The 15,392-nt window shown below is 50.5% G+C and overlaps 1 protein-coding gene across 1 annotated transcript; it reads left to right on the top strand.

Annotated features, from left to right (window-relative positions):
- Window positions 1-467: 467 nt before the first annotated feature.
- Window positions 468-2,721, top strand: HAND1 (heart and neural crest derivatives expressed 1). Its single transcript, XM_035012315.1, has 2 exons — window positions 468-1,019; window positions 2,617-2,721. Exons 1-2 carry the CDS (start codon window positions 468-470, stop codon window positions 2,719-2,721), a joined length of 657 nt encoding a protein of 218 aa, XP_034868206.1.
- The last annotated feature ends 12,671 nt before the right edge of the window (window positions 2,722-15,392 follow it).

Here is a 15,392-nt window from a genome sequence, read left to right as displayed (position 1 = left end):
TAGGGTGTTGACAGGCCTGTGCCTCAAGTACGGAGCCCCCGCCTCCCCCCAGCCAGGAACTGGGGGTGGGGAGGCGGAGGCGGGGCCGCCTCCCTGTCCCCGCAGGCGGCCTAGAGTCGAGCGGTGCCGGCTAGCCGAGCTTAAAACCAGGGACGGCCACCCCCTTTCCTCCTCCCCGCCCCCCTACCATTGGCTCCAGGGAGAGGTTGACATCCAAGCCGCGGCCTTATATAAGCCAGACCCTGAAGGGGAGGCCGCAGAAGGGTTAAATAGGTCTCCCGGCCTCGGCGTCCCAGCGCGCGAGAGGCCAGCGGGCTGCGCGCCTCTCTTCAGCCTTGCCCCACACTGCCCCAGAGCCGGCGTCCAGCAGAGCGCCACCCCGGAGCCCACGGGTGGCCCCGGCAGTCTGTGGGGCGCATGGGGCGGCGCTAATCGCGCTGGCGGCGCAGGCCAGAGGCCGCTCCAACATGAACCTCGTGGGCAGCTACGCACACCATCACCACCATCACCACCATCACCACCCACACCCAACGCACCCCATGCTCCACGAACCCTTCCTCTTCGGCCCGGCCTCGCGCTGTCACCAGGAGCGGCCCTACTTCCAGAGCTGGCTGCTGAGCCCCGCTGACGCTGCCCCGGACTTCCCCGCCAGCGGGCCACCGCCCACGGCCGCGGCGGCCACCGCAGCCTACGGTCCGGACGCCAGGCCCGGCCAGAGCCCCGGGCGGCTGGAGGCGCTCGGAGGCCGCCTGGGCCGGCGGAAAGCCTCAGGACCCAAGAAGGAGCGGAGGCGCACAGAGAGCATTAACAGCGCGTTCGCAGAGCTGCGCGAGTGCATCCCCAACGTGCCTGCGGACACCAAGCTCTCCAAGATCAAGACTCTGCGCCTGGCCACCAGCTACATCGCCTATCTGATGGACGTGCTGGCCAAGGACGCACAGGCCGGCGACCCCGAAGCCTTCAAGGCCGAACTCAAGAAGGCGGATGGCGGCCGCGAGAGCAAGCGGAAAAGGGAGCTGGTAAGTCCGGGGCCTGCGGGCTCCGGCCCAGGGTGAGGGCTGGGTCAGCACCCGCAGGCCCCGTTCGCAGTGGAAGGAGTCTGCGTTGCCGTGTGTGTGATTTTGAGAGGCTGCGGGGAATTCTGAGGCTGTAGTGTGGGATTGTGTGCGTGGTGGGAGGCGGATTCATGTTTGAGCTCATTTGTAATGTGGGACAGTCTTTGTAAGGCTGTGAATGAAGACCATCCTGAAAGGATCCCTTTTAAGGATCCTTTGGAAGATGCGGACCCGAGAAAATGCACATGTCTTATATTTTGCTTCCAATTTCAAGGGGGTCTGATCCATTCCTGGGCTTTCCTGGAATTCACGTTAAGAATGCTGTAGAAGTGTTTAATTTGCCTTAGTGGGGGTTTATGCACGTGGACTCAGTTACTGTTTTCAAAGGGTTTTTGCTGAAGAGGCTAGGCTACTTCCATTGTTGTACGGATAGGGAAACTGAGACCCAGAGTGGTACTGGGAGGTAGAGGCCACACACCGAGGAGTCAGAGGTGGAACTGGGGTAAAACAAGTCAGGTCTTCTACTCCCAGTCTAGAACGGGTCCACTGCTCCACTGGCCACGAGCTAGTTCTGAGGGCGACCTTGACCGTTTGGTGTGTAAACTCTGACAAGCAAGAGGCACGGGTCTCCCCCACTGCGTTTGGCTTTGGAGATCACAATCCCTACTCGACCTTTCTCGATCCTCTCCAGGAAGGGCAACACTTTCTGGAGGGCGGTGCCGCTGGCCCAGGGCTCTGGGACCTCTGAGGGCGGTGATTGCCAGGCTAGCGAACTCGCTTCTCTAAATTGGTGTGTTCAGGCCCGCCGCAGCAAGTTTGGAGTCAGCCAGAATGCCCTGCCAGGTCTTCTTTGACTCGCAGGGGCCTGTGGTAAACTAGGGAAAGCTCGCCTGGGGAGACTGGGCAAGATCGATACGCATCGGGTCTCTAAACTGCCACCAGGGTGGAGGAGAGGCAGGCCGGGGCGACACCTGGTTGCAAGGAGTTTGGGGGCATATCCCCACCCACTGCTCGTCTACGCCTCTTGCAAGTAGCACCGCTTGGTTCGTGCTAAGAGCCGGGAAGGAGGATAGTGGGCCAGGCCGACTCGTTCCTCCTTCGCCTAGCCGTCTGAGGCTCCCAGCGCGCCAGCAGGGACCCAACCCCGCAACCAAGCCCGACGCTAAATTAGGTTGGAAAGCGGGTGGGACTTGTAGGGGGGACGCAGGTCCGCGAGCGGGAAAACTGTTGATTCCCACCCTTCGCATTCCAACCCCGGCGGTCATCCTTTGGCACCATAAAGCCCAAACTACGCGCACCAATTTCACAAGACACAGAAAATTCTTGTTACCATGCTTCCAGAAGCTGCCCAGCCCATCCCGGCCCCCAGAAACTCTGGCGCATAAAGGCAAATTTATGAGCCTGTTTGCCTATTTCGCAAACAGAAATCCGTCACTTACTGAAAGGCGCCCAGTTACTGCTCCCAAAACCTTTTCCCCACCCCGACTCAATGCCCGGGTGATAGGAGCAGAAAAATTTAAACCTGTCTCTCGCCTCTTTTCTTGTGTGTGTCCTCTGGCAGCAGCAACACGAAGCCTTTCCTCCTGCCCTGGGCCCAGGCGAGAAGAGGATTAAAGGGCGCACAGGCTGGCCGCAGCAAGTCTGGGCGCTGGAGTTAAACCAGTGAGCTGAGGCCGCGCCGAGGACCCCGCCACGGCTGCCCGACCCCGGAGCCCCGGGAGGAGAGGAAGGCGGCGGCGAGGGCCAGGCTCTGGGTGCCAGGGGCTTATAGGGGCGCATCCCGCAGAGCCTCTGCTGCGAGCTGGCAGGTTGCCGGCTGCAACAACACACTTGGATCGCACGTGCAATGTCATTTGAAATTGTTTTTAATACATTAAGAGAAAGAGAAATATATATATATCCACCCCCCCCCAAACTGAGAGGGCGGCTCTTGGCTGCACAATGCGGGAGAGAGGGACTGCGGGACTCCAGCGCGCTAAAACGCACCCTTCCAACCCTTCTGGGGCGAATTTAGAACCCCCGATGCTTTCTCCACTTTGCCTACTGGCTCTTTTTCTCGTCCTCCTGTCCGCTTTGCGGCAAATCCCCCGAGCGCTCTCTTCCCAAATTAAAATGCAATAAGAGGAATCAATAGTTTTCTGCCAGGGAAAGAGAACCAAACCAGGAAGATGGAGGGCTGCCTTTTGTTGTTCTCCCTCAAACAGTGGTGTTTTATTTTATTTTATTGTCGCTGCACTTCCTATTCAGTTCCAAGGGAAACGCTTTCTCTCCTTCCCTCCTTTCCTTCCTTCCTTCTTTCCTTCCTTCCTTCCTCTATCCCTCTCCCTTCTTCCTTCCTTCCTTCCTTCCTTTGTAAATAAAAACTTTTCTCTATGTTGAAAAGTTTTTATGTATTTAAACTACCTACTATGCCTGCTGCGCTCAGGTGTTTGTTTATCCCCCATCCCTACCCTTTTTCTACCTCAAATCTATAAGACCACTCACTGCCCCCTCCCTTTGCCAAAGCAGTATCTATGCTCTTGACTAATAAAAGATTTTCTGAAATCAGAGGCAGCCTGTGTGATGTCTTGGTGGGTATATCCACTGGCCCCATCATTTCTGCTAGGTGGAGAACCTTCTGTTCTGACTTCTGTTTTGATAAATATTCAGACCAAATTGCAACTCAAGTCGGGAAAGGGGGTAGATAAAGGATTTATTCGTGGGACAAAGAACAAAGTTTTTAGAATATAATGGCTGGCCGGGATAACTTTAGTGAACCCACAGACAGAAAACTGGAAACGAATTAGACCCAGCTAGGACAGGCTAGGATTTATATGGGTCAGCATTTGAGCTTGTGTGTGGGTTAGTATGGTGTCTGCAGGCGGTGTTTTGGGGTTATTGGGAAGGGGGCTTGTCACACAAATAAAGGGCATCCGAGGGCATTGCAACTCGGAGGAGCGGATGCGCTGGGGAATATGTTCACGTACATGAGATTCCTGATCTTATAGATGTGTGCATAGTGGTACAGGAACTCACACGGAGCCCCGCAACTGTGCCGGGGTGGGGGGCGCGGATAATAAGCACAGGGTGTGCCTAGCACAGCTCCCTGCATGCAGTAAGAGCTCGACAGATCATAGCGGCTATTACTTTATCCTTGACTAAAATAAGCTCGTGAGTGCTTATGGTTACACTGAGACAGTTAGGTTTCTTTCCAGCAACAAAGCACTAAACAGGTATTTGTGAGAGAGCATGTGGATTTGTGCAAAGCAATGGAGTGTGTGTGCTTGCTCGTTCGGGCACGTGTGCAGGACAGCTGGTTTCTGTGCCCCCACGGGCACACCCAGGACTGGGTGTGGGAGCGAATAAAAGCGGATGCATTTGCCAAGGCGAGGATGCGTGGAAGGCTAAAGTGGGGCAGGCAAACGCTGGCGTTTACGTATCCCTAAATAACAGTGTACAGACAGCTAGCTTTGCGCGCAACTCTGCGCTAGGCTCGAGGCTAAGCGCTTTCCGTGTCCCAACAGCTCCCACGTCGCGCGAGGGAACGCCCGCTTTGCGGTGTCCGCACGGGTCTCCGCGTTCACTGCCAGGGAGGGGCGCGGACGCACGCGCGGGTCTCCGGGCGCTTTCTTGCTCGGGAGCTGGAGGCCCTCGGGTTGGGGTGTGCGCCAGAAAGGAGACCCCGGGCAGCTCCAGGATCAGGCGTGTCCAGGGCGCCTCGTCCCGGCATCGGGGTGAATATGGGGCCCCATTAGACTCGGCTGTAAACACCCACCGTGGCAGGAGCTGAACGGCTACGCCAGCCCTTCCGGACGCGAAGGAGTTAATAAAAGGTGTTTTATGGGTGCGAGGAAACGGTGGGGGAGGTGTGAGTGTCTCTCTACTCCGACCCCCCTACTTTTTCCTTTTTTCCCTCTCGCCACCCGCCGCCAGATCAAACAGGCCCGCGATTTAACTAGGGCAACACCTCGTGGTAATGAGCGGCCCTGCACACCCCTCCCCCGGCCTCAGTCCCCGGCCCCAGGCCCCAAGGCCCTCAGGGAGGAACAGAAAAGAAAAATCGAGGGGTTTTCTTTTTCTTTTTCCTTTTCTTTCCAAGAGCTGAGAAGCCCCTTAGACATCCTGACACGCATGGAGAAACTGAGGCTCAGGGAGCAAGCCGATCCTGGTTCCTCCACACGGAAGGGGGCCTTATCTGGATTCGAACCCAGGACTCCAGTGTAGTTTCTAGATGGTCCTCTGGCTTTACGCAGAGCTCGGCTCCCTCGACTATTTTTAGCGCCGTGAAGTATCCTAGGCACGGGAGGAATGCGCACCCGGGTCCTGCTTTCCCGGAGCCCTGGCCAGTGAGTGGAGAGAGGGTCCCGAGGGGTACCGCCCGAGGCAGCCGGAGCCAAGCTTGGCATAACCATGCCTCCCCAGGAAGCCCCATCCGGCCGGGCCCAAGCCGTGCTTGAGAAGACAGTGGTGGATGGAGCCTCAAATTCAGTTCCAACCATGTGTGGTCCCCATCTCAGGCCTAGGACCTGGGAGCTGAGACAGGGGGCTGCCCCTTGCGGGGGTCACGGGGATGTCCTCGCGCTCTCCCCCAGAACGCCCAAGCCACACTTGCAGTCCTCCCTCGCCGGCTGGCAGAGCCCAGCCCCCAGGCCGCGGCGGACTTGCTCCGGGTTTCACAAACCAGTCTGCGCAGGGGGTCTCCGGGCTCGGGCTCCCGGGCTTGTCTCCGCCGCCGGCTCTCCAGCCTCTCACCTTTCGTGAGCGCTCCCTCCATGGAATGGCTTTAGAGCCTGGGGGGTGCTTCCTCATTCTCTCCCGGGGTTCAACGCGGTTTGTCGGAAACCTACCTCAATCCCGCAGAGGCAGAAACAGTGTCATTAGTATTTTTGAATTAAGAACATCACTTTTTTTTTTTTTTTAATATCAAGGGGGGAAATGGAATGGTCGCTGACTTAAAAGTAAATTCCAGGTATTTATTGTAAGGGAGTAGTCACTGATGTTACAAAGCTTTAACGCCAGGACTATTCTACTGAAGAGTGAAAAATACAGAAGGACCCGATGTGTTATAATTACAGAACTGGTTAAATAAATCCATCAGTGCAGTGGGTTACTACACAGCCACTGGAAAAAGTGTGGGAATTGACATGGAGATTGTTCATGATATATTAAGTGGAGGAAAAAAAAAAACCAAAAAACCCTCCCGGGTTGCTAAAGACAGTTTATCCAGACCCTGCTTTATGTAAAACTAACTAAATAGCATTCGTGGAGAAAAAGTGGAAGAATATACATCAAAACATTTACACCTCTACCTCTGAGTTTGAGGAATAGGGATAATTTTGACTTTTCCTTTTGCTGAGCTATATTTTTCTACATTTTTAAACAATGAATAAGTATTACTTTTACAATCAAAAACATTATGCTGCCGTTGCCTTCTAATTTCTCCAGTGGCCAGTGTACTTTTGGTACACTTTATTCAACATACATGAATTGAGCACCCACCTGGTGCTAGGCACTGTGGGTATCAATATAAGAATATGAAAGGATCCTAATAATCACCACCCATTAACATAGAATAGTAAATATTTGTTGTGAAGAGTTTTATTATTCCTTCCACGCAGTAAATAGAATCTTTTCTTACGTTTATTTTTTTTCTTTTCTTACATTTAAAACCTATTAATGCATGAAATAATCATAACAACAACTAAAATTTGTAGAGGAAATTATTTAAGCCCTTAGCATGCATTATTTCATTTAAGCCTCATGAAGATTGCATGAGGTTAATACTGAGGCAGCTGGGCTCCGGAGAGGTGAAGGACTTCGTTCAAGGTCACACAGACAGTAAAAGGTGGGTTGGCTCGGATCAAAGGGCATCTCTGTCTGCCTCTGGTGACCTGGCTTTTCCCCACATCTCAGAGCACCTCCAAGATGTGTGTGTGTGTGTTCATACAAATAAAGCCATCTCAGTCGGATCTTTCTTGGCCCCCAAAGTAAGGTGGTTTAGAAAGAAAGGAGGGGGTTTGGGAAGGAATCTGGATTCTAACCCCAGCCTTCACCAGTAACTCTCTTCCCCTTTCCCAGCTCAGAGTGGATCCCATCTATAATGTGAGGAAGGTGGTAGGCTTCTTGACCTCTGGGTTTTCTCCTGACTGTAACACTCTCACTCCAGGAATCTACTTTCTGCTGGTGAAAACAGCATGTTATTCTTTGTCCCAGCCTCTGATATTCATCTTTCCTTGGAACTTCCACTTCTCCAAGCATGTTTTTCTCCCCATAAACTAGAAGGGTTCAGTGAAGGAATCCTGCTCCTGACAGGAAGAAGGGAAGGTGAAATGACCAGCTCAGGGTCACACATCCAGTCAAAGACTGAGCTAGTGAGCTAGGATTAGAAGGACGTCTGAAGGCTTCAGGCCCCCCCCCCACTCCCCCCACCCCCGCTCCCTTGGAAAAGGCTCTGGATCCATTCTCGTCATGCAACCAACAGTTAAGCTTATGGTCTTGCTAAATCCCCATAAAAGAAACGAAACTAAGAAATCAGCAAGTCTCATTTTTAAATGAAAAGTGACTAGGAAGAAAAAATATGCAGGGTCTGAAGTGTCTGAAACCAGCCTCCTGATTTAAACCTAATTTGTTTGAAAAAAAATTTTTTTTCAGCCAAGGGAGTTTTTACAGCTGAGCTCTCCCAAACCCATAAAAAACAAGGTTTATATGGGAAATAGTGAAAGACTCTTGACTATAATACACAGCGTCTAATGTAAGCAGACAGACACTATATACAGCTCCCACAAATGTTATTCAAACAAACAGAAATGCACATTTATCCCCACAGAACGGACAATGGAAGTCATTGGACTTTCAAAGAGTTCCGGAAGTCCTATTTTCACAGAAATGTTCAGAGCACCCCATAACACTGGGACCTCAAAGATCCTTACCCACCATCCAAACATTTCCCTCATTTTACAGGAAGGGGAAACCGAGGCCCATAGAATGGAGGGACTTGCTCAAGGTCACGGCGGGGAATTTTATTCTTTTCCCCGTGTTTACTTTCAACTTTTAGTGCAGGATATAGAACAATACAGTGGCCAAGAGACTCTGGACAAGTGACTGAACATTTCTTTTTTTTTTTTTTTTTTTTAAAGATTTTATTTATTTATTTGAGAGAGAGAATGAGACAGAGAGCATGAGAGGGGAGGGTCAGAGGGAGAAGCAGACTCCCCGCCGAGCAGGGAGCCCGATGTGGGACTCGATCCCAGGACTCCAGGATCATGACCTGAGCCGAAGGCAGTCGCTTAACCAACTGAGCCACCCAGGCGCCCCTGACTGAACATTTCTGAGCCTTGTGTCCTCACCTACAAACTAGGAGAGATCATGACCCCAACTTCCTGGGCTGTGTGAGGACTGAATGAGATAAGGCATGCAAAGTAGTGCATTGTCCCTGGTAGATCTATTTTTATGATTTTATTTCACCCCCACAATAGCCTGTGAGGCGTTGAGGATTTATTTTGGTTTGTTTTCTTGTTTTGGAAAGGTCAGGGCACACAGGTCCCCCTGCCTTTCAGAAGTTTGTCCTCTGCTACTTCACTTTATGAAAGACCTATGTGAGTACCTGTTTTCTGCTAACCAAAAGAAATTAGAAGAGGATTTTCACTTTTATGAAAAAAGGCAAAAAGCAAAAATAGCATTCAGTGTGTGTTGTGCAGTGAGGTGATACAGAGACAGCGCAGGCCCCTGCAGCGAGAGGGGCCCCACCAGGCTCCTTCCCTGAGAGCCACACTCAGCATCTCAGCATCAAAATCTACCAGAGCTTTGACCTGTGCCTGTGAGCATCTGTGCTCTATCTCCATTAGCTAGATGTGTCCTAAGGTATCAGAGAAGCCTAGGAAGTTCCTTTTTTTGGTCCAGGAATGCTCAGTTTTTTCCCCCTATAGATTAACAGTAATTACTCCTTTGCTTTATGCCATTTTGGCTTACAAAAGGTGTCACAGGAATGCTCTGCTTTCAGATGGGGGGAGGCGGGGCCAGGGAGGGGGCGGACCTGTATTTCCAATTGGCACAGAAATTTGCAGTGACTTGCCCAAGGGCACCCAGCCAGTGAGTGGATTCCTGGTTCAAATCCCTTACATTCCACATCATTAAGGTAAACCAGGGCAGGCGGGCTGCAATAGCGGCATTTCTTTTTTTTTTTTTTAAAGATTTTATTTATTTATTTGACAGAGAGAGATAGCAAGAGCAGGAACAGAAGCAGGGGGAGTGGGAGAGGGAGAAGCAGGCTTCCCGTGGAGCAGGGAGCCCGATGCGGGACTCGATCCCAGGACCCTGGGACCATGACCTGAGCTGAAGGCAGACGCTTATCGACTGAGCCACCCAGGTGCCCCAATAGTGGCATTTCTGAAAGTAAGGCAGCAGTATATGGTAGAAATACTATGCAAACCACAAATGCGAGCCGTGTCTATAATTACAATTGTTCTAGGAGGCACGTTAAAAAAGTAGAGAGAAACAGGTGAAATAAAATTGAACAATATAGTTTATTATATTACTTATACATTATATATTTATTTATTAATGCAATATGTCTAAACTATAATTTCGACATGTAGTCCACATAGAAATTACTTATGAGATATTTTCCATTCTTTTTTTCATATTAAGTCTTCAAATTCAGGGGTATATTTTATACTTAGAGCACATCTCAGCTTGGACCACACCTCAAGCACTCAGTAACCATACTTGGCTAATGGCTGCCATATGGGACAATGTACATGTAATAAACTATATTGTTCAATTTTATTTCTACTGTTTCTCTCTACTTTTTTAACGTGCCTCCTAGAACAATTGTAATTATAGACACGGCTCGCATTTGTGGCTTGCATAGTATTTCTACCATATACCACTGCCTTACTTTCAGAAATACCGCTATTGCCCCCCACCTGCCCTGGTTTACCTTAATGATGTGAGGCAAGGAATATTAAACACAGAGCTTTAGTTAATCATATCAATAACTAGGCACCATTTCCTGAGCACTTACTGTGCACCAGGCAGCAGTGTGCAACATCTATGGGCTCGTTTACACTTCCTAACAGCCATGGAGGGTAGGTAACTATTCACAGTCACATAACTAAGTGGCCCAGCGGGCATGCACACCCAAACCCGTCTGTCTCCTAAACCTGCGATTTTAGCCACTGAGTTCCACAAGTTTGGGAGACATCAGCAGGGCTGTAGTTGGGCAGTGAGCTGTGGAGGGTCCTTTGGAGTATTCCACACAGTGGGTAAAGCCCTGGGTTCCAGATCCAAGCCTACCATGTGTCAGGTGACCTTGGGCCACCCATCTTCTCGGGTCCCAGTTTTCTAATCTTTAAGATGGGCTAATGATGCTTTTCCTCAATCCACAGAACTCTGTCAGGCTGAAACAGGAAAAGGTTTTTTGAAGTGGTTTGAAACAGAGAATATAGTACAAAAGACAGGGCCAAGGTCAACAGGGAGGTTGGGACTGACCCCCAGGCCTGTACTCAACAACCACATGAGCTGGTTGGATAAGCTGTGTGGCACTGGACAGGTTTCTTAACCTCTCTGAGCCCCAGAGCCCTCCCTCTTCTGTAAAAGGGAAAGCAGAATGACTCACGGAGATGTGATGACCCAATAATGATTAGATGATGATTGGAAAGCTCTCAGGCTAGCCCAGAATAGGCAGTGGTAAACATGAGCTATCGTTACTGCCTCTGTTGTAGTTGGGGTTCGGCTGCAGGGTTTGATCTAGAAGCAACAGGGAATGGCAGGGAACAGGGAAGGAGCATGGCTTCCCCCAACGCCCTGAGATACGGCTCTTGGCTCAGAGTAGTTCCAGCAGTTCACTGGTGGGGAGTGGGAGGTGTTTGTGGGAGTGTGAGAACACTTGGTGTGTAGGGAAAGCACCAGACCCAGTGGTCAAGAGAAGGGGTTTTTAGCTGCTGTGTGACCCTGGGCATTTCCTTGCCCCGCACTCCCGGAACTTGGTGTCATCTGTAAAATGAGGGGGTCGGACCAGAGATCTAAGTCCCTTTCTGCCTTGACTGTTTAGATTTTTACAGTGGTGTGAATCAAAGCAGTCACCGAACACAGCACCTGTGAGGGGACAGAAAATACCCCTGAGCCTTCCCCTGTGGCCTGGGGCTGCCACTAGGCGGAGGGCGCCACCTGGTGGCCACACTCCCTCCTCCGAGTTCGGTGTGGAGAAACCAGTTAAGGACTCCAGACCCTAGAGCCCCAGGCCCACTTTTCCTAACGTCCTTCGGCAGCTCAGGCGAGCAGAGAGGGGACCCAGACAGTCCCAGAGCTAGGAGTCCTGGGCATGAGGCTAACTCCCGAGGGATGTTGGGGTTTTGCAATCCAAGATCTCTGAGGCCTTCTTCCCTAAAGTCACCTTGGGACAGAAGTCTGTGTTTCCCTATAGAAGTCCAAAACACATCATACATTTTGTTCTCTTTCTTTGGATAGGAGCCACCGAACAAAACAATCTTCTCTTGGTAACTCAATCTCCTTCTGTCACTACTGCGCAGGGCTCATAGGATGTGGAGGACTTTTTCCCTGCAAGAACCCTCCCCCCCCCCCCCCCCCGCCCCCGACTGCTGGGATCCCGAGTTCTGCTGAGAGCTTTCCTGACCCTCCATGTCTGTCAGTATTCGACTTCTCTCTGTAGTGGGGGTCACACGGTGCACAGAGGAATCAGACTGACATAGGTTCAAATTCCAGCTCACCATAAGACTCTAGGACAGCTGTCTAACTTCCCTGAGCCTGTTTCCCCACTGGAAAAATAGCTCCTTTGCAGATTGGTGTGAGGATTATGACCCTAGCACAGTGTCTAGCACTGAGTAGGTGTTTAACAAATAATAGCTCTTGTTTCTGCTGATATGGTGTCCTGACCACTTTTTCATATTCAAGGAAATATTCCTTGTTAGAAACACGAATAGGATGCATCATATCAAATATTAGCCACCAGAAATAAACACCCTTACCGTTGAAGGTGGTGGAGCCTCTTCAGAACTGTTTAAGTTGGCTCAGTGAGGTCCAACTTGGTCTAGTGCAGATAAACCCCAGTAGGCAGGCTGGGATTTTGTCAGTGTTGCTTTCCACAGTCCTCATTCTTTGGGCTTCCGTAGGCTTCAATACTTACAGTTTCACCTTCAGGCAGTTGCTTATTGACATGGCTGAGTCGGACCCCCCCCACACACACACACACAGCTGAGGGCACTGCTCGCCCTGAAGCCGGGTCCACCCCTGCATTCCCCCGTCCTCTAAGGAGGAGCCTCAGAGGGGTCTGATTGGGCATCGGGATCCTCCTGTTGCTCCTTTAGCATGGTCCCATCTTCCCGGTAGTCATGCGCCCTCAAAAAGTCTCTCTCATTAGCTGCCTTCACTTAATTAAGCTCATTGCGTTTGCTAAGCCTTACTGGCTTCTCTAAGATGGCACGAGCCCATTACGCACGGCCCCTTCATCCGAAGGCGGGCTGGTGTGGGTTTCCGAGGCCGCCCCACAGACCCTAGGATTTCAGCAGTGGAAGGATTACTTTCCGTCCCTGTCTCACAACGAACTCCTCTGAAATTCCCAGCTCCTGGGGGACAGAGTCCCTTTCCAGATTCCCTCAGACACCTGGCATTTTCTTGGTGTCACTTGGTGTCACCTCAGACACTCAAACATTTCTTGGCCATATTGCGTTGCTTGGTTTGGATTTTTATTAATAGTAGGTTTGGTGACTCCAAAGTCCATGCTCCTCACTCTGGCATCTGAGCTTTTTGCTCCCGACTGGACTTCCCCTCAGCCTAGCCTCCTGTGAAACCTTCCATTTTCTTCAAGGGTCTGTTTAGGAGCCTCTTCTTCCAGGAAGCTCCCTTGATTTTCAGAAAGCCTTTTTCTTCCTATTTTCCCCTTACTCTGAATCATATGATACAGATATAGTATGGCTATACATGGAGCTGGGAAGTAGATGTCTTGATATGCCTACAGATGCGGCCTGAGTCACAGATACCGGTGTGTGCGTGCACGCGTATTTATGTGTGTATATGTATATATTCATGTTCATGTAACATGTATGCATATATACCTATGTACTCTACCTACCTAGTATTTCTAAACTGCGATGAAAGTTCTTCCATGCATTAGAGATTATTCTACATGTAGACATAATACTTCTAAAACCGGTTGCCTTTTATTTGACATACAGATCGTTTCCGCTTCTTCACTGTTGAGAACAATGCTCCCATGAGATAGTAGCTCACCTGCTGAGTGAGCAGCAGGGCACGCTGGACTTCGGGGCCAGATAGACCTGTGTTTGACCTCTCGTCCCCACCACGTCCTGGTGGCCTTGGACAAGCCATTTCACCTCTCTAATAAACTTAACTATGTAATAGAATAATAGTTCTCACCTCCGACGGGCCTAAGGCAGGTAACGTGCTTAGCGTTGGGCCTGGCACGGAGTAAGAGCTCAGTGACGACATTGCGCCACGCGGGGAGGCAGAAGAGAGGATTTGCTTTGGTTCTCCCCCACTGCCCGGTGTGACCTTGTATATGGCTATTTCACGGGGTGTGACAAAACCCACCGAGACGATGGGTGACAGCCCTTTGCCAGTGAAATGCTGCCCAATTTAAGACTGTCTTATTCTTGTTGCTTTTACCTATTTTCTACAGGTTTGAGGAATATGTCACCTCAAGACTGAGCATGTGGAGAAGAATTGCTTTGCAATTTTATAGGTTTGGTGAAAATGATTCATGCCCGTTATCAGTGATTTAGACGACATCAAAAAGGCACAAAGTAAGACTCCAAATCCCACCATCAAGGAGTAACCACGGCCGCATGTTGGTTGTGGCCTTCTTTGACTTGCTCCCCCTGTGGTGCCCATGGCAGGACAGGGCAGGCTTCAGCTTTTTAATAAATGTCTCTTGACCTCAACCAGATTGAGTGGTTAACGGTGGCGTGCCCCGGCTCTGTCCCTCCCGGCCCACCTCTGACAGTTTCATTAACCCCATTAAATCACGAAGGTGCCTTTACACCTCCCGGGCTTGTTAATCTCCGCTCGGCTCTGGTAAGTTAAAACCTGGCGGGAAAGTTGGATGTACCTTGTTAACCTCCATTAAACCCTATTAAATTTCCTAACTAGAGTCTTAGTGACTTCTAGGAATCCCTCATTAAAGTTTAGTAAATCTACTTAGTAAATCCACTCTGGGACAAGGCTGACCGGCTCTCCTGCCTCAAAGTGTGGCATTCCTGAGTTCCCTGACATGTCCCTAGGACCAGATGACCCTTGGACCCAATCCCAGGAGTGCCTCTAGCTTTTTGACTCGGGCAAAGTTCCTCCTCTCCATGCCTGCATTTACACCTCTATAAACTGGAGTTAACAACAGTCCCTATTCTATATAATTGTAATGAGTGTAAATGAGTCAATGAGTGTAAAACCAGCAGTGTGTTGTCTGGTGGGCACGCTGCACTTGGCAGCTATTCTTGTTTCTAGATGGGAAAGATCCTTATAAACTAAAAAACGGTTAGGTTAATGGAAGATTCAACTGCAGACATTTATAGCATTGCCTTCCACGCCGGGCAGGGTGCTCGGAACTGTGGATTATTTTCTTTCTGGTTTTATCCGGACTGAAGATGATCCATTGCAATGACTCCTCATAATAGTGTCCCTGTGGCTGTGCATGTCCTCGGATTTGTTCAGGCTCTGACATGTCTGAGCTGTTCCAGGTGGAACGCAGCTACTTTCTCTCCCTGGGCCTTGTGGGGTTGTGGTTCCTAAACTGGGATGTGCAGATAAATGTACCAGGTGATTTTGTAAAAATGGTTTCCTGGGCCCCAGGAAGATTGAGGAGCTCCTAGGTCTCACTGGGAACTCTGAGCTAGTATTCCCAACGAGGCTGAAGCTGCTGGATTGGGAAACCTCTGGACCAGATTCTTAACTTTATCAAGCTTAAGTCTTACATGGGGGAAATTTAAAAATTCACATTCTTGGAATTCGGCCCCTGAGCTTTCTGTTCTGAGACTCTGGGATAGAGCCCAGGAATTGGCACTGTACACAGCATTCTTAGGGGATTCTGATGCGGGTGGGAGGTAGCAAGTGCCACACTTTCAAAACCACTGGACTTCAGATGATCTGGTATTCAATATTCTAAAGGTTTATTTTGAAAAAGGGGTATCAGGTTCCTAGTGAACCTTCTGTACAAGAAGATGTGGGTCCATCCTGCCATCATAACCCATGTCTACAGATGCTCACGGGAGGTCGACTCCAGCAGAGGTCGGCCAGTCTGGGGGAAGCCTGGGGACAGAGCACCTGAGTTCAGTGCGTGTGGGGTTAGAGTACAGTGGGCAGCCCGACGCTTCTGTGTGAGAGAAAGAG

Source organism: Mirounga leonina, unplaced genomic scaffold (assembly GCF_011800145.1).
Source record: "Mirounga leonina isolate KUSES-001 unplaced genomic scaffold, KU_Mleo_1.0 Mir_104, whole genome shotgun sequence".
NCBI classification, from domain to species: Eukaryota; Metazoa; Chordata; class Mammalia; order Carnivora; family Phocidae; genus Mirounga; species Mirounga leonina.
The sequence above is the reverse complement of the archived record's forward strand: the minus strand, read 5'-3'. Positions and strand labels throughout refer to the sequence as shown.

What these genes read in the sequence shown, in the direction of transcription:
- HAND1 (XM_035012315.1), top strand. Translation starts at nt 468, where the DNA reads ATGAACCTCGTGGGCAGCTACGCACACCATCACCACCATCACCACCAT. An exon ending in GCAAGCGGAAAAGGGAGCTG is followed by an intron (nt 1,020 to 2,616) that starts GTAAGTCCGGGG and finishes GTCCTCTGGCAG; the next exon opens with CAGCAACACGAAGCCTTTCC.